At 51.8% G+C, this 24,084-nt stretch overlaps 1 protein-coding gene across 3 annotated transcripts in view; it reads left to right on the forward strand.

The window, feature by feature from the left end:
* LOC127001597 (uncharacterized) overlaps nucleotides 1-24,084 on the forward strand; it is a 186,591-nt gene that overhangs the window by 15,604 nt on the left and 146,903 nt on the right. For all 3 annotated transcript variants that reach the window (XM_050866390.1, XM_050866391.1, XM_050866392.1), the window contains exon 2: nucleotides 17,299-23,514. In XM_050866390.1, coding sequence (XP_050722347.1) covers nucleotides 17,697-23,514 — 5,818 coding nt within the window. In that variant the 5' untranslated portion in view covers nucleotides 17,299-17,696. The remainder of the gene's footprint in view (nucleotides 1-17,298; nucleotides 23,515-24,084) is intronic.

Genomic DNA, 24,084 nt, shown 5'->3' on the forward strand with positions numbered 1-24,084 from the left:
CAAATCCGACACCCGACACGAAGTAATGTGAATAGGATCAAAAAACACGAGCTATTTAGTGTTATCGTCGTTTGTTCTCTTTGGCAATCGTTCATTCTCTTTCTCCATCGCTCATAAATTGGCTGGTAATTGTTTTGAGGGGAAATTATTATTGTATTATGCTCGTGGGCGGTGTGTGTGTGTGTGTGTGTGTGTGTGTGTGTGTGTGTGTGTGTGTGTGTACGGTCAGGTATTAATCGGGTTTGAAAGTGAGGTTAGAAGGCGGATGTGTGAGGAAGGGGGCGTGCGGGGCGTGGGCGAGAAAACACACACACACACACACACACACACACACACACACACACACACACACACACACACACACACACACACACACACACACACCGGGACGTGGGCAGGCGTGGGCGGAAGTGGGGGCAGGTGGAGGCATGGGGGAATGAGGCGCGTGGGTGACGAGGTAGCTTGATGCAACACCCAACGGTAAACACACACACACACACACACACACACACACACACACACACACGACGAGGAAGGATGTTTCAAGGAGTAAGACTGAGGAAGTAAGTGAGTGAGTGAGTGAGTGAGGAAGGGAAAGAGGGAGTGAGGGAGGGAAGGAGAGTGAGTGAGAGGGAAAAATTGTTAAAAGCTGCACTGGAAGGCATTAGCGGCCCTTATGAGAGAGCAAGAGGAGGAGGAGGAGGAGGAGGAGAGAGAAGAGGAGGAAAAATCATACAATAAGGTGCTTTCTCCCACTAGAGTTTCGTTCACCACCTCCACAACCCCCCCCAACCACCACCATCACCACCACCAACGCACGCAGTCACAGCCGTCAATAAAGCATGCAACAACTCCAAACAAGTTATTTTATATGCGTGAAAATAAAATAGTGGCGCGTGTGTCAGGTGTGTGCCAACGACAGGTGTGTGTTTACGAGATTAGGTGTGCAGGTGTGGGAGGGAGGGGGGGGGAAGTGACGATGGCTGGGGAGGGAGGAGGAGGAATGGAGGAGAGGGAGGAAGGACGGAAGGGATGAAAAGGAAAAAAAAAGAAGAGGAAAAAAGGAAATGAAGAATGAGGGAAAAAAAAGGATTGGGGAGGGGAGATGAGGGGTGAAGTGATGAAGGAAGGAAAGAAGGAAAAGTTGGAAGGGGAAACGGGGAGAGAGGTTGAAAGTTGATTGGAAAAAAAATAATGAAAAGCATTAAAAATATATATATGAGGTTACGAAGAGAGAAAGAGGGGAAAGGGAAAGAAGAGAAGGATTAAAGGGATAAAATGAAATGAGGATGGGAAACGAGGAGATGAGGGGAAGAGAAGGTGTTTATTAAGGAGACGGGAGATAGGAAATGAGGGATGAAGAAGGGAAGGAATAAAACACTGACCTCTCTTTTGGCTACTCTTTACTTTTAGCTTTCATAGGAGCGGCGAGTAGCGGGCTTTTTTTGTACTCTTTTTATTGCCCTTGAGCCGTGTCCTCTGATGTAAAAAAAAAAAAAAAAAAAGATGGGAAAGAGGAAGGAATAGTGGAGTGAAGAGGGAAAGAAGAGGGGGAAACAAGCAGATGGAGAGGGAGAAGGAGAGACGATGGGGGAAACTAAAGAAGGAAAAAAAGAGAAAAAAAAATGTATGGAGGAGTTTCGAGGAGGTAAAAAGAGGGAAGGGTTGACAAACAGGTGGAAAGGAAATGAGAGGGGAAGGTGAGGTGAGGCAGGGGGGAGTGAGGGGGGGGGGTCCATTTACCTGTTGAGGGCGAGTGGCGGCGTGGTCCAGGTGTACAGATGACAGATTTGGGGCAGCAGGTGGCGACAGCTGTGGGTCAAACGGCGAGACATAACAGGTGTGTGGACAGGTAATGAGGGAGCGTGCAGGTGTGTGTGACGGTAACGGGAAAGGTTGTGACGGAAGGGACAGATTTATGAGGAAGGAGCGAGGAGAGTGAAAGTAAAAGAAAGGTAGATGATGGGAAGGTATTTAGGGAGGGTGAAGGGGAAGGTGATGAGGGGAAATGACTGGGATTGAAGGGAGGAAGTGAAGGGGAAGCAGAGAAGTGAAGAAGGGCGTGGGTGCGTGTAAGGAGGAAGAGAAAGGTGAAGAGACAAGAAGAGAAAGGTGATGGAAGTGGAAATGAAAGAGAAGGAGAAGACGTGGAGGCGGGAAAGTGGAAGAGTAAAGTGAATAAGTGAGTGGAGAGAATGAAAGTGGAGTGAGTGTGGGAGGAGTGGAGGAGGGGAAAGGGAAATGGGAAACGGGATATGCGTGTGGAGTGAAGGAGGAAGAGGGAGAAAGGTGGATGGAGGAAAGGTAAATAGAGAAGTGAGGGAGAGAAGAAAGTGGAGGAGAGAATGAGATAGGTGTGTGAGGGAGGGAAACAAGGAAAGGGAGGGAAAGATGAAAAGTTTGTGAAAGGAAGAAAAGAGGAAGGGAAAAGATGTGTGGAAAGGAAAGGAAAGTTAGGGTGGGTAGGGGGAGAAGGAGAGAGATAAGGGAGGGGAATTATTGGTGTGTGAAGAAGGGAAACCAGTAAAGGGAGGGAAATGTGAAATGTGTAAATGGAAGGAGAGAGAAAAGGGAAGGAAAGTTATGGGGAAAAGGGGAGAAGGAGAGAGATAAGGGAGGGGAATTATTGGTGTGTGAAGTAGGGAAACCAGGAAAGGGAAAGAAAGGTAAAAAGTTTGTGAAAGGAAGAAAAGAGGAAGGGTGAAAGATGTGTAAAAGGGGAAGGAAAGTTAAAACGGAAAGGGGGAGAAGGAGAGAGATAAGGGAGGTCAATTGTGAGTGTGTAGAAGGGAAACAGGAAAAGAGGAGGAAAGGTGAAAAGTTTGTGAAAGGAAGGACGGAGGAACGGGAAAAGATGTGTGAAAAGGAAGGAAAGTTAAAACGGAAAAGGGGAGAAGGAGGAGAAAGATAAGGAAGGTAAACAATTGTAAGTTACTTATGTCCATATATCAAACACTCCGGGACTCACACACCCACATAATGATAAGGCTTTCGTAGAAGTTGTTTAAATAAGTATTGCCACGGGTAGTTTTACGAGTCTTGGAGCCGATTTCACAGTCCAACACAGTGTCTTCGTAACAGCCCGAACCAAACTTCAGAATCCCATACAATCCAAAATGGCGAGGTCTTCCATGCCACAGTAAATACATAAGACTTTCCTTGTATAGTTTCGTCAAATTTGTGAACTTAAATATAAACACCAGACACTAGACAAGGAAATTTCGAAGGCTCTGGTATTGGTTTGGGAGCTTACTAACCCATCATGGGGAACTGTGAAACTGGCCCTTAGTTAGATAGTTTGACAAGGCTTCTGGACCACGAATCCGAAAAAAAACGAGTATTTCCACGGGTAGTTTTACGAGCCTAAGTTAGATAGTTTGACAAGGCTTCTGCGACATGAATCCGAAGAAAAAAAAAAAACGAGTATTTCCAAGGATAGTTTTACGAGCCTAAGTTAGATAGTTTGACAAGGCTTCTGCAACACGAATCCGAAGAAAAAAAAAAAAGTATTTCCAAGGATAGTTTTACGAGCCTAAGTTAGATAGTTTGACAAGGCTTATGCACCACGAATACCCCCAAAACCACGCATGAGAACCCGACTAATCTCCTTTGTGACCTCAGGAGAGATTTGTTGTGAAAGCCAAAAGCGTCTGAGTGTACGGGCCTAAAAGGTGAACGAAGAGCAGGTTAATGGGGAGAGGGAGGGGGAGGGGGGGGGATGCTCACCTTGTATGCCTCACACTTACCTGCCCACAACTCACCTGTTTGTGCTAATGAGGTGCCGGTACCCACCTGGGACGGGGCTGTTTGTTTTGATGTTTGTTTGTTTGTTTGTGTGGGTGTTTGTGTCAGAGAGAGAGAGAGAGAGAGAGTTTGTGAGAGAGAGAGAGAGAGAGAGAGAGAGAGAGAGAGAGAGAGAGAGAGAGAGAGAGAGAGAGAGAGAGAGAGAGAGATTAGGCGTGGGCGAGGTGGATAGGAGGAATGATGAAAAGGAGAAGGAAGCAGAAGAGAAGAAGAGAAAAATTAGAGGAGGGGGAGAAGGAGGAGGAGGAGGAGGAGGAGGAGGAGGAGGAGGAGCATAACGATCAGAAAGTAAATTACAGAGGAGCGGATCGGGTGAGAGAGGGAGGGAAGATTACAGAGGAAGAAGCAAGAAAATAACAAGATATGCATGGCCCGGAGGAGGAAGGAGGAGGAGGAGGAGGAGGAGGAGGAGGAGGAGGAGGAATACATGATAAAAATATGGAAACTAAATAAAAGAACATACAGAGAGAGAGAGAGAGAGAGAGAGAGAGAGAGAGAGAGAGAGAGGGGGGGGGGGAGGCGTGACTGGTGCCTTGCCCACACAACCTCACCCGCCCACATCCGCCGCTGACCCTCACACACACACACACACACACACACACACACACACACACACACACGGTAACGGCACACGTCTCCTGACCCACACTGTTTCCTCCTTTACCTCTAATTCCTCCTCCTCCTCCTCCTCCTCTTCCTCCTCCCCTGTAGGGCGTGGTAAGGTCGGGAGGAGTCGATCCACTCTTTGTTGCGCGACGGAATTGTCTTTAACGTTATATCAATTGTGTGTGTGTGTGTGTGTGTGTGTGTGTGTGTGTGTGTGTGTGTGTGTATGTCTGTGTCTGTCTGTGTCTGTGTGTGTGTGTGTGTGTGTGAGTGGGAGAGAGAGAGAGAGAGAGAGAGAGAGAGAGAGAGAGAGAGAGAGAGAGAGAGAGAGAGAGAGAGAGAGTCATATACATAAACACATGCTCTGTCCCCTTATAAAGATAAACGTCAGGGACACACACACACACACACACACACACACACACACACACACACACACACACACACACACACACACACACGCTATTTCCTGTCGTGTCTAGGGTTTTCTCACGGGTTCGCGGTTAACAATAGTATTAAAAAGAAAAACGGGAGCAATGAAGATCACATCGTCTGTAACAGCGGCGGAAACAACGACAGGAGGAGTAGTAGTAGAAGGAGGAGGTTTAAAATAGCAGGAAAAAAAGAATAACTACAACATCGAGAACAAAAAGTATGTCAACAGCAACAACAACAACAACCCAATCATCATCAATTTCATCTACTACTGCTTTTACAACACTCAACATCAACAACAACAACAACAACAACAACCCAGTCATCATCAGTTTCATCAGCAACTACTTTTACAACAACAACAAAAACAACAACAACAACAACAACTGCAACACTAATATAACGATCTTTAACAACAACAACAACAACAACAACAACTGCAACACTAATATAACGATCTTTAACAACAACAACAACAAAAACAACAAAAACAACAACTGCAACACTAATATAACGATCTTTAACAACAACAACAACAACAACAACAAAAATTCAACACTAACATAGCAAACAATCTTTATCAAGAACAACAACAATAACAACAACAACAACAACAACTGCATCATCTACTCCACCATCATCATCATCATCATCATCAGCAGCAGCAGCAACACCAGCAGGGGCCATTAACACTCGCGAGGAGGGCGCCGCATGAACACTTTTATCTGACCTTAAGAAATAATAACTTTAATGAGCGGCTGACTAATTAACGGAAGTAGTTACCTGAGGGCGAGGAGGAGGAGGAGGAGGAGGAGGAGGAAAGAGAGAGAGAGAGAGAGAGAGAGAGAGAGAGAGAGAGAGAGAGAGAGAGAGAGAGAGAGAGAGAGAGAGAGAGAGAGAGAGAGAGAGAGAGGCCAAGCATGGACTTAAGTATTCTGGTTGGTCGGACTTTACTTGGGTCACGGCGGCGGTGGTGGTGGTGGTTGTAACAGTGGTGGGGAAATTGTAGTGGTTGTAGGTGGAAGTGGTGGGGGTGGTGGGAGGGATGCAGGTGTTAAGAGCTCTGGAGGTTGTTTTTGTTGTTGTTGTCGATGTTATTCTTCTTGTACTTCGTCTTCTTTTCTTTCTTTTTTCTTCTTTTCTTCTTTTCTTCTTCTTTTCTATTTCTTTAAAACTGGAAATGGAAAGAATGAGGTTAATGATGGAGGCGCTACTACTACTACTACTACTACTACTACTACTACTACAACCACCACCTCTACTACCATTTTTAATATTAATACACTACTATGCTTCAATCTGTTCTTTCACAACTTCTAGAATAATTTTAGCTTATTATATATACTCTCTCTCTCTCTCTCTCTCTCTCTCTCTCTCGTTCTGTGCCTTCCGGGTGTGGCGTGGGCGGTCAGTTTTCCACCTCCACCAGTGTCTTTAAGGGAGGGGGGATAGGGGGGAGGTGGTAAACTTGGCAGGGGAAGGGGGGGGGGGGCAAGGAAGAGGGGGGGACAGGGAGGGGGTGAAGCTCGAACAATCCAGTGAACTATAGTCTAGGCCACACTTCCCTCCTCCTCCTCCTCCTCCTCCTCCTCCTCCTCTTCTTCTTTTCCTCCTCTTCCCTCTCCATCACGCCGCCCTAGTTTTTTCCTCGTAATGGAACCCTCGCTCCCGCCTGTGTGTATGTGTGTGTGTGTGTGTGTGTGTGTGTGTGTGTGTGTGTGTGTGTGTGTGTTCCGGATTGCTCTGTTGACTCTTCTTTCCTGTCTGTTGGCTTACGTCTGTTGGTCTGTTGCTCCAGGGTGTGCATCGCTGCCCTCCACAACTTCCCTCTCCCTCGATTTCTCATCCTTTGTTATTCTCCAGTCATGATGCATGCAAGCACACACACACACACACACACACACACACACACACACACACAAGTACGTTAATTTGTTTCCGTCGCCATTCGTCGCCTTTGTCGCAGCGAACACCTTGCGCCCTTTGTAACGCGGCGAGTCTTTGTTACGTGTGGCGTCCCGGGGCGCCGTGTGTGCGGGACGCCTGCTGGGGAAGGGCGGGAGGACGTGAGAGAAGAACCAAGGCTGAGGTGGTGGTGGTGGTGGTCAGTCCCCGCATTCCCCCCTGCTAATGGGTGGGAACAGCAGGGGACCCGCACCGGTGTTTTTCTTGGTTCTCTTCCTCCTTCCTCGTGAAAAACCCTCATCACCTCCCGTAACCTTAGAGCGTCCCCTTCCGTCTTTTGATCATCGCTCCCCGCCAGGCCCTTCCCGGCGGGTTGCCTCACACGCACACCACCTCGACGCCTCGCCCCGCAGCTCTGAGATACTTTCCCTCCGTGACACGCTCGCAGCCACAGTCACAGGCGAGTTTACTGCAGCGAGGAAACACATTCGATCTTGTGCTCGTAATTTTACAAGTTTCCTCAAACCACTGACATCATCCGGACGAGTCAGAAGGGAGAGACGCCGCCTTCCCCAGACACGTTCTCGGCCAATGATAGGCTTGGGCCATCATACTCTTGAAAGCTCCTGATGCACCGTCACTGAGGGCGTGGCATTGGATACTAGGGAGGGGTGGGCTTCTTGAGGTGTCCGTAGCGAGATTAGAAGATGTTAGGAAGCACTGACACCCGAGGCACGTACAGTAGTTGGTCCCATACAGGCGGGGCGGAGGAGGAGGTAGGACTATGGTGCTCGCCTGTGCTATGGGGGCGTGTTGCAGGGACGGCATGATGGCACTCTTGGGTACTGCCTGCGAGGGAAGGACTAAACACTTGAGGGCGGCTGAGCACTGCTGAGAGAGGGACGAGGAGAGGGGAAGAGGGAAAGGCAGCTCCAGCATTCCCATGGAAGGGGAGGCTGCGGGGAGGGAGGGAGAGATGGCCTGGAGGGAAGGATTACTATGTGTAGCTGCGTCTTCCACTTATTGCCTCTGTGTGTGTGTGTGTGTGTGTGTGTGTGTGTGTATTGTTTGTTTGTGTGTTTGTGTGTGTTTGCTTATGTGTATGTGTTGTTTGTTTGTTTGTGTGTATGTGTTGTTTGTTTGTTTGTGTGTGCGCGTGTTTTTTTGTTTGTGTTTGTGTTTTTTTGTGTGAAGAGAGAGAGAGAGAGAGAGAGAGAGAGAGAGAGAGAGAGAGAGATCAATTGATTCACACACACACACACACACACACACACACACACACACACACACACACACACACACACGGGGTCGCCTGGAGCATTACAGTTCGAGGTTGTCTGGAGAGTTTCGTCAGGTGGTCGAGGGCATGCAGGGAATAGCGCGCGGGGGGCGGCGACTATAGACCAGCCAGTTTACCTTCCTCGGCGTGACGCAACATCGGCCGCCTTTGGGAGGTGGGCCGCGGAAGCCCCTTCACCTAGAAACGTCTGTGCGGCGAGAAATTCCAAGGTCATCGAGAAGCATTTTTGGCAGATTGTTAACAATAAATCAAACCCAAAATTAAAGAAGAGAAAAACTGGCTGTGGCACTGTCGGCGGCACTGCAGCGGCGCCCCCGGACCGCAGTACTTTCACCGCCGTCGCACCGCAGCGCACCCGCGGAGCTTCTATATTTGTTGAGCAGGTGGCGCGTGTCCGGGCCGGAGAGAGCTGCGGGCGCGGGGTGTTGTGGGAGATGCTCGAGGGTGGGGGGGATGTGGGGGGGGGGGGAAGGAAAGAAGTAGGCGCTCCTAATACGGAGGAAGGTGTCAGCTGACAAAAAAGTCCAGACCCCTGCGGCCGCTTACCTGGCGCGGCGCGTACCTGCGTGGGGCGCGTGATCAGTCTCGGCGATTATGTGTCGCTCGCTCAATTACAGTGGTGGTGGCGGCGACGGCCATCATCATCATCATCATCATTACCCATATTGTTGCGGAAGGGTTCAGCGTGTCGCGTCCTTTCCTCTCCTCACCAAAGGCTCTCCGGGAGGCTTTTGCGCTGAGAAAACAACGCTGTGACCCACTTCCAAGAGATACAGAAGCTTGTGTTTTTGTTGTTTATTGTTCAGTGACCTGTTCATCGCCTTCACCTTATACTCTGTTCCCCACCTTCACCTTATACCGCTGACCTCCCATCCATCACTTCTCCATCCAGACTAGGCCTTCCCCCTCACCCCACTCGCCTCTCCCCCCTTCGCCCCCCCCCCCTCTCGCCTCGCCCCCCACGCTATACGAGTCTCGGTGTACCTGTGGCCTATAGACAGGTGGAAATACTAATAATCTCCTCGGTGTTGCCAGGCGATGCGGCGTCAAGTGTCGAGGTCAGATGTGGAGAAACGTGAGCTATATGTGTGTGTGTGTGTGTGTGTGTGTGTGTGTGTGTGTGTGTGTGTGTGTGTGTGTGTGTGTGTGTTGGACGTGTGTTTAATATCAATAGGAAGCCCTAGTGTCAGGCTGATGTATAAGGAGAGAAATCACAAAAGGTACAGTATATTAGGATTTAGAAGGATGAGGGAGGGAGTTGTTGACTGATGTAGGTTTGTTTGTCTGTGTGTGTGTGTGTGTGTGTGTGTGTGTGTGTGTGTGTGTGTGTGTGTGTGTGTGTGTGTGTGTGTTATTTAATTGGGTTGGGTGTTGGAAGGGGAGGCTGAAAGGTTTGGCGACAGGGACAGGGAGAGGGAGAGGGGTGAGGGGTGTCAGAGGGGGTGAGGGTGTGTCGCCTTTCAGCACTTCACCGGCTAATGTGTGGGCGTCAACTGGACACTTCGTTGCTATACACACTCTGATGCCTTGATCACTCAGAACAACACCTACACTCCCCCACCCTCCCCACCCACACCAGGACAACACCCACCCTTCCCTCCTTCCCACACCCAACTACAGCACAACACCCACCGCCCCCACCCAGCTATAGGACAACACCCACCCATTCGAATCCCCCCCACCCTGCTTTCCATATCCCCCACCCTCCCCACCCTGCTTTCCATCCCCCACCCTCCCCACCCTGCTTTCCATCCCCCCCACCTCCCCACCCTGCTTTCCATATCCCCCACCCTCCCCACCCTGCTTTCCATCCCCCCACCCTCCCCACCCTGCTTTCCATCCTCCCAACCTCCCCACCCTGCTTTCCATATCCCCCACCCGCCTTGTATGGTTCTCTCTTCTTACGTCTGCCTCAATTTCTTGCACTGGACGTTCTGCAGCGCCGTCACATCATTCTCTTTTTACATGGTTCTCGCTCGTTCTTGTTCCTCGTTCTGTCATGACAAACCTCGTCTCTTCTCTGTTTCCTTCTCTGTTATTTACGTTTATATTCTCTCATCCCCTCAATCCAGTTTCGTTTTCTCCCTTTGTTTATTATCAGTTAGTACGTTTATAGCCTCTTTGTCCACGAAAGGCCTCAATTTTTGTATCATTCTCTTCTCATTCTTTAAATCTTACATCTCCACCAAAACTCATTATCATATCACTCATTTCTTTAATCTCTCTCTTCATCAGAATGCATTAACATATCACTCATTTTGCCTCAGTGATACCGTTTTCCTTCCAAGTTTCCGCCTCACGTCTCTCATATCTTGTCGACGTTCCATGCCCCTGTATCCTCAATCTTTCCCTCAGTCTTTCCCTTAGTCCCCCCTTCGCCAGTCTACGCACCTGCCCTTCCCCATTTCTCACTATCCTCAATCTTTCCCTCAGTCTCCCCATCACGTCCCCCCTTCGCCAGTCTACGCACCTGCCCTTCCCCATTTCTCACTTCCTTGCCTCCCAGTACGACTCTCATTCTGCATTCTCCGCTTCATTTCCCTTCCTTATTTTCCACCTCCTCGCTTCACGTCTTCCCCTTGTTTCTTCTCACTCACCCTCGCGCATCGCTACTACCACCGCTGCTAACACACACACACACACACACACACACACACACACATAAGCCTAATTCCTTTGTCGATCGCTCGTTTTTTGTCGTTTTTGTTGTCGTTGCCTGCTTGTTTTTCCTTCCTCGGAGTGATTCGCCTCTGTCTCTATCTCTTTCTTCCACATTATCTTTATCCTCCTCCTCTTCTTCCTTCTCCTCCTCGCCCCAGACTTCCTTCTTCACATTACAGTCACATCAGTCACATCCTCTCCTTACACACCTCCTTACCTCCAATCTCTCTTCCTCTTCATTTTTCTTTCCTCACTCCCCCACTTCCTCCTCCCCCCTTCCCCCCTCCCCTCCCTCCTTTCCGCTCCCCTTCCACGCCATCAGGACATCACGAGCCTCCCGGGAGACACTTGGAAGTCACGGTGGCCGATTGTGAGACAGGAAGTGGTTGCCTGCGTGTCGTTTACCTCTCTCTCTCTCTCTCTCTCTCTCTCTCTCTCTCTCTCTCTCTCTCTCTCGTGTCCTTGACCTCATCCTACCCTCCCCCCATCTGTCCTACGCCCACGCCCATCGCTAATAGGCACTAAATTTGTCACACACACACACACACACACACACACACACACACACACACACACACACACACACACACACACACTCGAGGACAAACTATTGGGTCATGACCGATAAATTTCCGGCCGTGGGTCATTCACTAGGTCAGACAGGGACATGGGAAGGGCAGGGAGGGGAGGAAGGATGATGGGGAAGGGGAAACAAGGAGGGAGGATGAGGGGGAAGGGAAATAGAGAGGCGAGGATGATGGGGCAGTGCAGGGAGGAAGGGGAATGGGGTGGGAGATGGTAGGAAGGGATGGGCAGGAGAGGGTCGAGATAAGAGAGGGAGATAAGGGCGAGGGGAGAGGAGGGGAGAGAGGGAAAATGGGAAACGTATGGGAAATGAATGGCATTGATAAGAGGGAGGAGATTGAGGGAAGGCAGGAAAGCGTAGCCAGTGACACGGTTAGAGAGAGAGAGAGAGAGAGAGAGAGAGAGAGAGAGAGAGAGAGAGAGAGAGAGAGAGAGAGAGAGAGAGAGAGAGCGCGCTATCGGGTTATGGACCGTATTCCTCTGCTATATAGGACATGGGAGGGATATGGGCCGTGGAGCGATATATGGTATGGAAGAATGGAGAAGAATGGAGTGGTGGGAGGAAGGGAAGGACACGGTGAGGAGGAGGAGGAGGAGGAGGAGGAGGAGGGGGCGTTAAGGAGAGGAAGGTTGGGTATAGCGGTAGAATAGGACATGGAGAAAAGGGTGAAGGAATGAGGACACGGGATGGATGGAAGGATAGAGAAGATTGGAGTGGAACGCTGGAAGGTAGAACACGAGATTAGGACGTAAAGGGAGAATGGATAATACTGAAAGAGGAGAAAACATTATAGAAGGAGAGATGTAACTTAGGACGTAAAGGGAGGATGGATAATACTGAAACAGGGAAAACGCCATAGGACAGATGGAACGTAGCGAAGGAAAGACACCGATAGAAGGACAAAAGGAGGGATGGCGAGAGGGAAGGATGGAAGGACAGGCAGTGGGGATGCTAAGGACGCAGGAAAGAACAGCGGGGTGGGTGGGTGGGTGGGAGGGGATATATAATGTTGCAGTGACTGGCTCTTCTGACGGCGTAGTTATGTGCATGCAACTCTTTGTCTCTTTACGGCTTGTTGAGAATTATGAAGTGTGGATGTAGAGCCGCCGCGTGTTGTGGTTAGGCAGGACAGGCACGAATGGAACAACAACAACAACAACAATAAAAACAATAACAACAACAATAATAACAACAGTAACAACAACAACAATAACAACAATAACAACAACAATAATAACAACAGTAACAACAACAACAACAACAATAATAACAACAGTAACACCAATACTTCAACACCACAACAATAATAACAACATCAACATCAACATCAACAACAATAACAACAGTAACACCAATACTTCAACACCACAACAATAATAACAACAGTAACATCAACACTTCAACATCACTACCAACACACCAACATCAATATAAGCATTAAATAACAGCTTAAACATTGATAACGACAAAAAAAAATACTACACTTACTACTCTATTACATACTATACTACTACTACTACTACTACTACTACTACTAATGATATCGGTTAGACTTTCATGATAATTATGCTGCTCGAAGATATCAATTTCCGGAAAACAGGTTACATAACGAACTTACGAGAGAGAGAGAGAGAGAGAGAGAGAGAGAGAGAGAGAGAGAGAGAGAGAGAGAGAGAGAGAGAGAGATGATTAGTTAGTGGAATAGGACGAAGACGGCCAATTAGGATTCATCATTGGGCACCTGTTAATTACTCTCAGACCTGCAACAACACCTGTCCCAGTCACGAGGCGTCCGTCAGGGGAAGAAGGGGGCAGGTGAGGTGAAGGGGGGGGATAGAGGTGAGTGAGTGAGTGAGTGGGTGAGTGGGTGAGTGGTTGTGACAGGAGTTCAAGGAGTGTATGGAAAGAAGTGAGTGAGTGAACGTGAGAACGAGTGAGTGAGTGAGTGAGTGAGTGAGAATGAGTGAGTGAATAAGTGAGAGTGAGTGAGTGGGTGAGTGAATGCGTGAGTGAGAGTGAGTGAATGAGAGAGTGAGTGAGTGAGTGAGAATGAGTGAGTGAGTGAGTGAAAGTGAGTGAGTGAATGAGTGAGAATGAGTGAGTGAGTGAGTGAATGAGTGAGAATGAGTTAGTGAGAGAGGGATAAAAAAATGAGGAAATAAAAGGGCTTGAAAAAGTTTACGGAAAGAAGTTGAGTAAGAGTGAACGAGAATGAGTAAGCGAGTGAGTGAAGGGGAGAGCGAGTGAATAAGAAGAGGCGAGTTAGTGAGAGAGGGAGAAAAAAAAAGAGTAAGTGAGGAAATATATAAGAAAGACAGAGTGAGTGAGGATGTGAAGGAGTGAGTGAGTGAGTGAGGAAGGGAGGGAGGGAATGAATAATAGAGTAAGGTAGGAAGTAAATAAGTGGAGGAGGAGGAGGAAGAAGGAGAAGGAAAGGGGGGGGGGGAGGGGGGGATATACACGGCGAGTAAGGAAGACTTCATGGGTGAGTTGCGCGGAGGCGTCGTCAAGGCTACAGGTTTTATTTCTCTCTTTTTTTCCCCTTAAGTTTCCTCGTTTTGTGCCGCGTTTGTGATATGTAGAGCGTTGCGTAAGGCTGTGTGTGTGTGTGTGTGTGTGTGTGTGTGTGTGTGTGTGTGTGTGTGTGTGTGTGTGTGTGTGTGTGTGGAGACCTTCCTTCCTTCCGCGGGTGACTCACTTCTCTCTCATTCTCTCTCTACTTCTATCTATCCATTTCTTCTTCCTTCTCCTCTCCCTCCTCTTCTTTCTTCTGTTATTCCTCCCGATCCTCCTTCTCCTCCTCTTTTCCTTTTTTTCCTTTTATTCTTCTTCCTTTTCCTCATTTTCCTCTTTCTTTCCTTCTCATATTCAGCTTATATTCTTACCGATCCTCCTCCTTCTCCTTCTCCTCCTCCTCCTCCTCCTCTCATTATCACTGCTGTTCTTTCTCTTTTTATTCTTTGTTTCTCGACGATTTTTTTCTTTCTCATCGTGCACATCCTCCTCCTCCTCCTCCTCCTCCTCCTCCTCCTCCTCCTCCTCCTCCTCTCCCCTCCTCCTCTTACTTCTGGTCTTTTCCTGTATTATTCTTCCTTACTTTTTCTTTCATATATTTTTATCTTTTTTTTTTCTCGTGCACGTTCTCCTTTTCCCTGTTCATTGTCCTTTTCCTGTACTTATTCTTCCTCCTCCTCCTCCTCCTCCTCCTCTTCCTCCTCCTCCATTTCCTGACTGATGGAGAGTATTAGTTACTGTTCAGGCTAAGCTCACGTGTAACTGCCGTGTGTGCGTGTGTGTGTGTGTGTGTGTGTGTGTGTGTGTCAGTGTGTGTGTGTGTGTGTGTGTGTGTGTGTGTGTGTGTGTGTGTGTGTGTGTGTGTGTGTGTGTGTTGACGTATAGCTTCTAATCTTTATCCATATTTAGTCGTCCATATTTAATAACCCTCGTGTCTCTCTCTCTCTCTCTCACTCTTTGTTTCTCTTTTTTTCTTTCTTTTTCTTTCATTTTTATTTTTTCTTTCTTTCAATCTTTCTCGATTTTCTCTCTCTCTCTCTCTCTCTCTCTCTCTCTCTCTCTCATCTACATATGAATGGCTTCCATCCGCCCAGGAATTCCTCAAATCATAAACATATTTTTCTCCCTCACTCACTCCACCACCACCACCACCACCACTATCATAACCACCACCACATTTTCCCACCATCACGCAAACCACGCATCAAACACCTGTCAGTCCACTCCATTACTCCTCCTTCCTTACGTAACCGTCACCCACACTCCCCTGCACGCCCACCGCCTCACCATCAACACCACACTACACCATCACCCACCTCATAGTCACTCACCACCACTTGACGCATACCCACACTCACCCTCCCTCACACTGCATCATCACCTCTGTCTGTATAAATATCATCATCATCATCATCATCATATCCACTGACTCATTCTCTCTTTCTCCCGTATTCACCCTCTCGGCAACACAACGCTCTTCCCTACAACACACACACACACACACACACACACTCAACCCTCCCCCCCACACACACCACTCCATCCCTCCTTCCCTCCCCTTCATTCACCATCCTCGTCCCCATCTATCACTGTCATCAACCTTCCACCTCACCCGTTCACCCGCTTACGGTATACAATCACCACGACTTTTCTCTCTCTCTCGACTCTCCTTCTGGTCCCAAGTCGCTCCCTCATTACCGACTCTGCCTGACACTGCCCACGTCACCTATTCTCTGCTCTGACCCCCTGACACTTCCTTCCGGCCTCTCCCCCTCTCTTGGTTCGTTGCTGTTCTCTCACTTTATACATCTTTTTCTTTCTCCTCTCCTTCCTCTTCTTCCTTCTGTTATTCCTCCTGAACCTCCTCCTCTTTTACGTTCTTTCTTTTTTTCTTTTTATTCTTCTTCCTTTTCCTCCTTATTTTTCTCTTTCTTCCTTTTTTCATATTCCTAATTACTGACTCTGCCTTACACTGTCCACGTCACCAATTCTCTTTAGCTCTTCCTTTCCTCTTCCTTACCAAACGGCATTTCTCTCTTCTGGCTCCATTCCGTTCTTCCACTTTTTCACCTTTCCTCATTACCGACTCCACATTACACTCCACATATCCTACTCTTGGCGCTAACTCCCCAAGACTTCCTTCCCTCTCCCCCACCATATGGACGTTCCCCTCTCGTTTCCCACCATACGGACGTTCCCAATCTGTAGGCCGCCCCGTCCCCATCCATAGGCCTTCCCTTGCCCACTTTGTATGCGCGCCCCGTTGCAAGTAGTGACGGTGAATACCTGAGCACCGTATTTGACTTACCTTGTATGGAGAGAGAGAGAGAGAGAGAGAGAGAGAGAGAGAGAGAGAGAGAGAGAGAGAGCGGTTGTTGAAAGGTAGTCTCCATAGAATTATAAATATGGGTTGTTTGTTTTTTCTGCTCAGCTTCAGCGCGTAAAAAAAAAAAAATAAAAAAAAGCAGTGTTGAGGAGGGGGAGAGGAGGCAGGTGTGTGGGGGAGAGAAGGCAGGTGTGTGGGGGAGAGAAGGCAGGTGTGTGGAAGAGAGAAAACAGGTGTGGAAGAGAGAAAGCAGGTGTGAGGAATAGAGAAAACAGGTTTGGAGGAGAGAAAACTGGTGTGGAGGAGAGAAAGCAGGTGTGTGGGAGAGAGAAGGCAGGTGTGTGGGAGAGAGAAGGCAGGTGTGTGGGAGAGAGAAGGCAGGTGTGTGGGAGAGAGAAGACAGGTGTGTGACGGCGGTGACGGGAAGGCTTGGAACCAGGGGTGAAGGGATACTTCGTCCTCCACAATGAGTAACTCTACCTCGCCCTCGAAGGAGAGACGCTATACGAGGATGTGGAGGGAGGGAGGAGGAGGAGGAGGAGGAGGAGGAGGAGGAACGGAAGCCCGCCTGTAGAAGGGAAGGGGAAAGGTTCAGCGTCTGGCGGTTCGTTGTCGTGGGTTTGGTGTCGTCGTGATCGTTGTCGTGGGTTTGGTGTCGTCGTGATCGTTGTCGTGGGTTTGGTGTCGTCGTGATCGTTGTCGTGGGTTTGGTGTCGTCGTGATCGTTGTCGTGGGTTTGGTGTCGTCATGATCATTGTCGTGGGTTTGGTGACGTCGTGATCGTTGTCGTGGGTTTGGTGACGTCGTGATCGTTGTCGTGGGTTTGGTGTCGTCGTGATCGTTGTCGTGGGTTTGGTGTCGTCATGATCATTGTCGTGGGTTTGGTGTCGTCGTGATCGTTGTCGTGGGTTTGATGTCGTCGTGATCGTTGGTCGTTTGAGTTTTTTTTTTCTTTCGTGTTTCCCGTGCGACCGTTGCTGCTGCTTGGTTAGACCTTGAGACGGGTCCTCCTACTGAGATGTCGCGGCGTGCTGACCTGAGGATAGCTGCGGGTCCCTTATCCCCCTCCCCGCTGCTCCGTGTGTGTTGAGGGAGGGGAGGGGGCGTGGCCTGCCGCCGCACCGCCGCCGCCTCGGTGTAATCGGTGTGGTTCTGTTGCAGGTCTTGCTTCGCGCGTAAACATGTCAATCTGAACCGCAGAAAGTGAAAGTGAGTTCGGCGATGTGTGCGGAGGAGAGTCCGCCGCGCTGTGACCTGGCGCTCGCCAAACTAATGTTATAGAAAGAAAACATAAATCATAATTCAAAGGAACAAACTATGATTTATTGGAACAGAAATTTGTTTAACCTTTATAAGGAAAAAGGTGCCGTGAAGCAATAAAACAAAAAGTGACAAAGCAAGGTGAGGTGAGTGTGCGTACTGGCGCGTGTGTATCTCTGTGTGTATGTGCGTGTGTGTGTGAGTCGCAGCAGCTGGGCAGGACCAAGCTACAGGTGCGGGCGTCGGCAGCGCGAGCCGCCCCTTGAGAGGAGTCGGAGGCCAGCTATGCGTCTGTAGCCATGGACGCTACGCGAGAATTCACTTGGAGAGGCGGAGGCGGCGGCGAGGCAGAGGCGGGCCCCTTCCCTACGCGGGCCGTGGTGGTGGTGAGTGGCGGCGGCGGTGCCCGGGGGCGCCAGCCTGCCCGCGGCGTCTACAGGGCACTGTCTGGCGTCACTTTTCAAGACCTAGACATGTACGTGCGCCAAGCCTCGTCCTGCCACGAGCCCGGGATGGGGACGGAGGAAGACGAAGGCCTCGACTCCCTGGACAGTCGCGCCCTCACCCTCACGCCCTCCCCTGACCAGGCCCTGCGGGGGGGCCGCCCCCTCGACAAGCCGAGCCACGCTGAGGGAGGATACTTCAGCCTGGAGCGGTGCCTCAGTGACGAGGACGCGGCTCACCTCCACGACTCTCTGGAGAACCTGTCCCGGCGACATCCTCCTCAGGCACCGGTGCACGCCGTCCCCCCCGGGTACCCACACCCACACCCGGGGTATCCGCACCCGCCGGAGGGCCCCCACCAGGTATACCAGCACTTGCCAACCTATGTCAACCCCGCTTACCAGCATTCGGCCGCCTACGCCACTCCGCCACCGCCTCCGCGCCACGACTACATTCCTGGCGAACACTCGTACAGGCCTGTGGGGAGGAACTATCCCCACGGCGGCGCCCACTATCCCCCTGAGTGTGGCTACTCGCCCGGCGTTATGTATCGCCAGAGGGAAGGCTACGTGCCCCTGGAGGGGTCGATGGGCGGGCCCGTGTACGAGGGCCAGCAGGAAGACATGTACCACCCCGGCGTCTCCTACGTGGCAAGAGAAAACTTCCCTGCCAAGTCGTCCTTCCTCTACCCCGGGTACCCTCAGAAAAGACACTCCGGTGTGCCCCAGGAGCCTCCAGACAAGAAAGATGCGGAGCGCAAGACGAGCGTGCTGAGCGCTGACTCACTCGAGGACGTGCCTCTCAGCCCCACCTCGCCAAAGTCGCCGCCGCTCCTGGCCCTGGGACTGAAGGGTTATAAGGACTCGCTGGAGGACGTGCGGCCGCGTCTTGTCAGTGAACTGAGGGATTTTTTCGAGCGTCAAAAGTCCACGACGAGCACCAGCAGCCCCGAGTCTGAAAGCTTCCAGGAGAGTAAAACTGAAGAAGACGAGGAGGAGGAGGAGGAAGAAGTGGAGTTGGAGGAGGAAGAAGATGAAGAGGGTGAAGACAATGAAAAGGAAGTTGAAAGGAAAGGCGAAAAGAAGATAGATAAACAGCCTAAGAATCCAGCAGTTGACCAGATTCAACGCGATAGAATTCCGTCCGTTGCCAGTGATCAGACGGAGGACGCGAGCTCCACCACGGAGTGCGTCGCGCCGGAGCCCCAAGACTCCTCGTCTGAAGACCCGACTAAAAGTCCCTATGAGTCGGAGAGTGACGACCCGCCGCCCAAACTCAGTCCGCGGCATGGAGACGTGGCCTTCCTGCGGGCCACTCAGGACACGCCTCAGACCCTCCTGGCCTCCACCCGGCTGGTCCAGGCCACACTCAAGCCCGCCGCCAAGGCCACCACGTTCTTCATCAGCCTGGGCACAAAAATGAAGCCTCCAGATTTTGAAAACAAAAAGAAAATAACGAAAGAAAAAGGGACGAAAGGAAAGGCTGTCGTGAGAGTAAGCGGTGCGTCTGAATCAAGTGACAGCACGGAAGGCAGGGACTCACCGACCACTCCCGGCGAAGACTCGAGTGCCTCCAGCGACCCGGCTGATTACCAGGAGTCGCGCCTCATCCTACGTAACTTCGTCCACAACTGGGAGAGCGAGTCGCCGCCACAGGAAGACTCTGACATCGACGAGTTCTTCCTGGTGCTGGACTCCACGGGCGGCAGAGCTAATTTCAGCTTCCCGTCAGGCAGCTCCTCAATGCTGTCCTCTGTTGGCAGCTCCTCCTCGTCAGATCAAAGGTCCGAAACCACCCAGTCCACTGACCAAGACTCCTTTGACGACGGCAACCTGGCGGACATCGGTGAGCCAGACACGACCTCCAGCTCCGGCCTCAGTCCTGTGCAGGAGTCCGCGACGGAGGACAGCAGCGCCCCGCAGACCCCCGAGGCACTGGATCAGCCGGAGGACAAGGATGGCTTCCTCGAAACTTCTCACAATGTTATAGTGAAGCCTTTTTTAGAATTAGGTAAGGACATCGCTCGCGAGTCTCACGCGGGCCCTGTCCTGGGATCCCAAATAAAGCCTTGCCTCGCCTCAGACTGTCTCCTGCCCATCGCGGAGGAGCCTGCCAAGTCTGGCCGAGAGTGTGAGACCGTCATTGACACCGTTTTCTGTGACAGTGATGACGACTGTGGCCGACGGGAGAAGAATCGCCCCGTCGGTGACGCCCCGCTGACGGCTGCCCGCCAAGCCTCCCCAAGCAGCGACGGCGGCGCGTCCTGCGATACACTATGCGCCGCGAGCACGCCGGAAGGCTCACGGGACACGCTGTGTTACTCTGATGAAACTGGCAGGAAAGTGTCCTCGGGGCAACAGAAGGGCGGCCAGCCTGCCGTGACGGAGTCCCGCCCCCATGTCCAGCCGGTGGAGGAAGCGCCGGGGGGGGCGGTCCATTCAGGCAGTGCTCACTCTGCACGTGGTTACGCAAATCCCCATGATATACGTGGAAATGAGGTCACAAGTGGCAGTGTGGCGAGAGACGCAGCGGGAGAGAGCGGCACGCCTGACCCCAGTCCGGGCGCCGCCCTCACCCTCACTCCCCACACTTTCGATTTCACTAGCGAAGCCCGGCCTACCCCTGACCTTGAGGCGCTGGCCACGCTGATTGCTGATCGCATCATGAATGGTTCTGCAACCACGGTCAGTGTCAGTGCGGATGCCTCAGGAAGCACCAGCACCTGCCCGGCCGTGCCCGCCGACCCCGCCGCCGACGAGGGAGACGAGGCTGCCGTGACCACCACCAGGTCAGTCGTCAGCGGTGCGTGCAGCGCGCACCACCCACAACTGTACAGTCCCGCCGCCGTGCCCCTCCCGCTCCCTCACACCTTGGACGAGGGTGAGAGTGAACTTGTTGCCTCCAGCACGCGCCGGGCGGCTCCGTTCTACCGGGCCGCGGACGTTGTGTGCAAACACTCAGGTGTCGAGAATCGGTTTCTCTGCAGCACGGGGAAAGAAACTCATCTCTGGAGAAAAGCAAATAAGTGTGTAAATATGGCGTCTAGTGTGAGTGACAGCATTGCTGAGCGCGGTGATAGTGATGAAGCGGTGCCGGGCGGGCCGGTGCGCGGCAAAGCCCTCGTGCCAGTCCCCGAGACTCACCCGAGAAAATTACTCGCCCGGTCACCCATGACGCTCGATAAAGGCGATGAAGGCACCGAGCAGCGCGTTGTGGGCGTGAAGGGGCCAGTGAAGGAGGACGTGATGCCGGCCATGCTGCGGCAGGACTCCCGGGGATCCACGTGTGAGTCCCTGGACAGCCGCAAAACGTCCCTTGGCTCCACCATCACCTCCCTCGACGAGGACTTTAGTGACATGTCTCCTGAAGACTTTTTCGAGAGGCGTTATTCCGTGTCCTCCGGCATTTCTTCGACCTCAGAAAGTACTGGAAGGAAGTTTTCCACGTCGTCCTTTGCCTCTGATGACTGGGAATGGTTTCCTGGAAGGAAGAAGAGCTACCGCGGGATGCAGTGGACTTTTGGGGAAAATAGAAACGAGTTAGGAGAAAGAGGAGACCTTCGAAAGTTGTCGAGTGTCAGCACAGAGTCCAGCTCCAGCTCGGGCATCGGATCCATGGAGTCCGGCGGGACAGAAAGCAGAAAGTTTTCCGTGAATTCCGGAATCTCATGCTTGTCTAAAATTAATGAAGAGTACCGAACCCTCACCGACGCTGACCTCTGCAAGCTGGAGTCTTTTGAAGAGGAACCTCCCGTCAAGGAGCAACCCCCCTCGCCGCGCCCCGAGGCGTGCCACATCACTCTAGACGGCAGGCGACTCTCCCTGCCGCCTCCCGTGTGGCCGCGGGAGGCTCTGAAGGACGTGAAGGAAGGCGCTGCTCGTCACGACACCCTCCCGTCAGCGTCTGAAGGTAAAGGTGATGTTTTGGGCCGCGAGGAACCAGAGTTTATTGTCAAACGAGCTGAAATCCTGAAGACTGCCCATCCTGGACCCCGCCAGGACCTGACGCTGGACCTTCCGCTGATATGTCCATCTTCATGTCCACTCCGACGGATGGACCTTCACGGCCAGCATGACTGCGACCATGCCCTCGCCCACACCCAGTCTCTCAACAGCAATGATAGTAAGGAAAAACGAAAGTCTTTGAACTTTGTGCCAAGACTTCTGAAGCCAAAGTCCCGATTTTCCGCCCGAAGACTGACGCTGCACACCTTCGAGAACATTGCCGAGGAGATGAAAAAACAGCAAAAAATGACGAGGCCGCACGGAGGCGTGGCGCCCGAGTCTGTCATGAACCTTAGCGTTGCTGAGACTCGCCAGGACGACCTTAATAAGGAAGTGGAGTTTCGACGCAACCTCGTCAGGGACCTCGAGAAGCTGGAGGCCGAGATCGAGGCCGAGGTTCAAGCTTTAGGATCAGATGGTCGTCTATCCAGAGAGGACGACGACGCGGCCTCCACCGTGGTGGCGTTTGACAGCAACGAGTCTGTGGCGTCAGCGAGCAGCTTTTCTCGGGCTGGGTCAGGCGCCGAGGAGGCCGCCCTGCCAAGCCCAGACACAGACCCCGAGGACTACAACTCGCATGAGTTCGAGAGTGCCTGCGCCGAAGTGAGCAGCAACGCAGCGGATGAGCAGCGTCCCGCGGGGCACGCACAGCCAGAGAGGGACGTCGGGGAGTCGCCCAGCCTTCCACTCCCTGACTCCAAATCTCTTCCTAACCTTCTGGACGCCGAGGACAAGAAGCTGAGTCCTGCGTCAGGAAAAGAGTGTCCCAAATCCCGGCGGGAGGGCGGGAAGCCGGCCCGAAGCATGGACACGCTGCTCAACGCGGAGGAAATAGTGCCTTGTAGCAATTATGAATTCAGTGAAATTGCCTTCCCCCCCATGGCGAGCCTTGATGAGGTTGAGGAGCAGGAAGTTATTGAAAATTTTTCGGATGAGGATCTGGTGTCTGATGTTGAATTTGAAGCATTTTCCGAGACGGAGCATGACGACACTGACCTCGACCACCTCAACCTTGAGCTATTCGAACCTGGGGGTCGAGGCCCACAGAGTGCCGCTCAGAGGCTCTCTAAAAAGCAGAAAAAAATTAAGAAAATAAGAAGAAAGTTTAGCTTTTCTTCCAAGGAAACTCACCCAAAAGACGTGAAGGATGCCATCACTTCATCGCTGAAGCGTCTGAAGACAGCCAAGCAGAAAATCGGCCAGCTGGTCACCAAGACGCTGAGGCACGAGCCGCCGACGTGCCCGTCCTCGGGGGAGTCCGCGGCAGGATCGCCGTTGGACTCGCGCCACCGTCGAGACAGTCGGCCCGATGCGCCGCCGCACCGGAAGGACTCGCAGTGTTCGAAAATATCTCTGTTTTCTGTGTCGAGTGACTCCCGAGGACCCGAGGATGCCGAGGGGGCGGGGGCCAGGTCACGTCGCACGTCCAAGTCCAGCGACGACTGGCCCCTGTCAGGCCCCCTGGACCTGCGCCTTCCCGACGGCCACGAGTCCGCCTACTCTTGGTCAGACGCCGACAGCGACTTTGAGTTTGTGGCGATGGAGCCTCCGAGGGTCCTGCCGGTGACCCACGAGGCCAAGGAGCCCGCCGGGGAAGCCAAGGACAAGGATGGAACACAGGACCCAACGCCAGAGACGCCCCACCCGCCACCTGCGGCGCCTCACGAAGGTAAGCTATGCTGGCGTCATGTTGTTTCCGGGACCACAGGGGAGGATCGCTGAGGGGAGAGGATTCACGGTTGCGGCAGGTGTCACGAGGTCACCCCGCGACCCCTCATTACCCCCACTCCTTCCTGTCTCTGCACCGCCCCTTACCCTTGCAGCCTCTCGCCTCCCTCTCCACCCTCTCCGCTCTTCATAGCAACTCACCGCGCATTAAAACCTCCTCCAAGGCTTCCGTTCCTCCCACCGCTTCCCTTCTTCACAAACACATCCTCCAGCCTCGCCCCCCACCACACGCCAGCACTCCTCACACGTTCCATCAATAACCACAGCTCATTTTCCTCCAACCATTACCTTCCTCCTCATCCTCCGCCCTAACAGTCTCCCCGGCAGAGGGTAACACTCAATCCCGCGCCGCAAAGGTGTGCTCAGCAGTCAAGAGCTTTACCGTCCGCTCGTCTTCCTCTCCTCTCTCTCTGCTATTGTAATATGTTCAGACTTTTAATTTTTGCCTTTTCTCAGTCAGGGAACTTGAGTTTTTGCTGCAGACTAGTGATTCAAAGTACAATAGTAGAAA

Source organism: Eriocheir sinensis, chromosome 21 (genome assembly GCF_024679095.1).
Source record: "Eriocheir sinensis breed Jianghai 21 chromosome 21, ASM2467909v1, whole genome shotgun sequence".
NCBI classification, from domain to species: Eukaryota; Metazoa; Arthropoda; class Malacostraca; order Decapoda; family Varunidae; genus Eriocheir; species Eriocheir sinensis.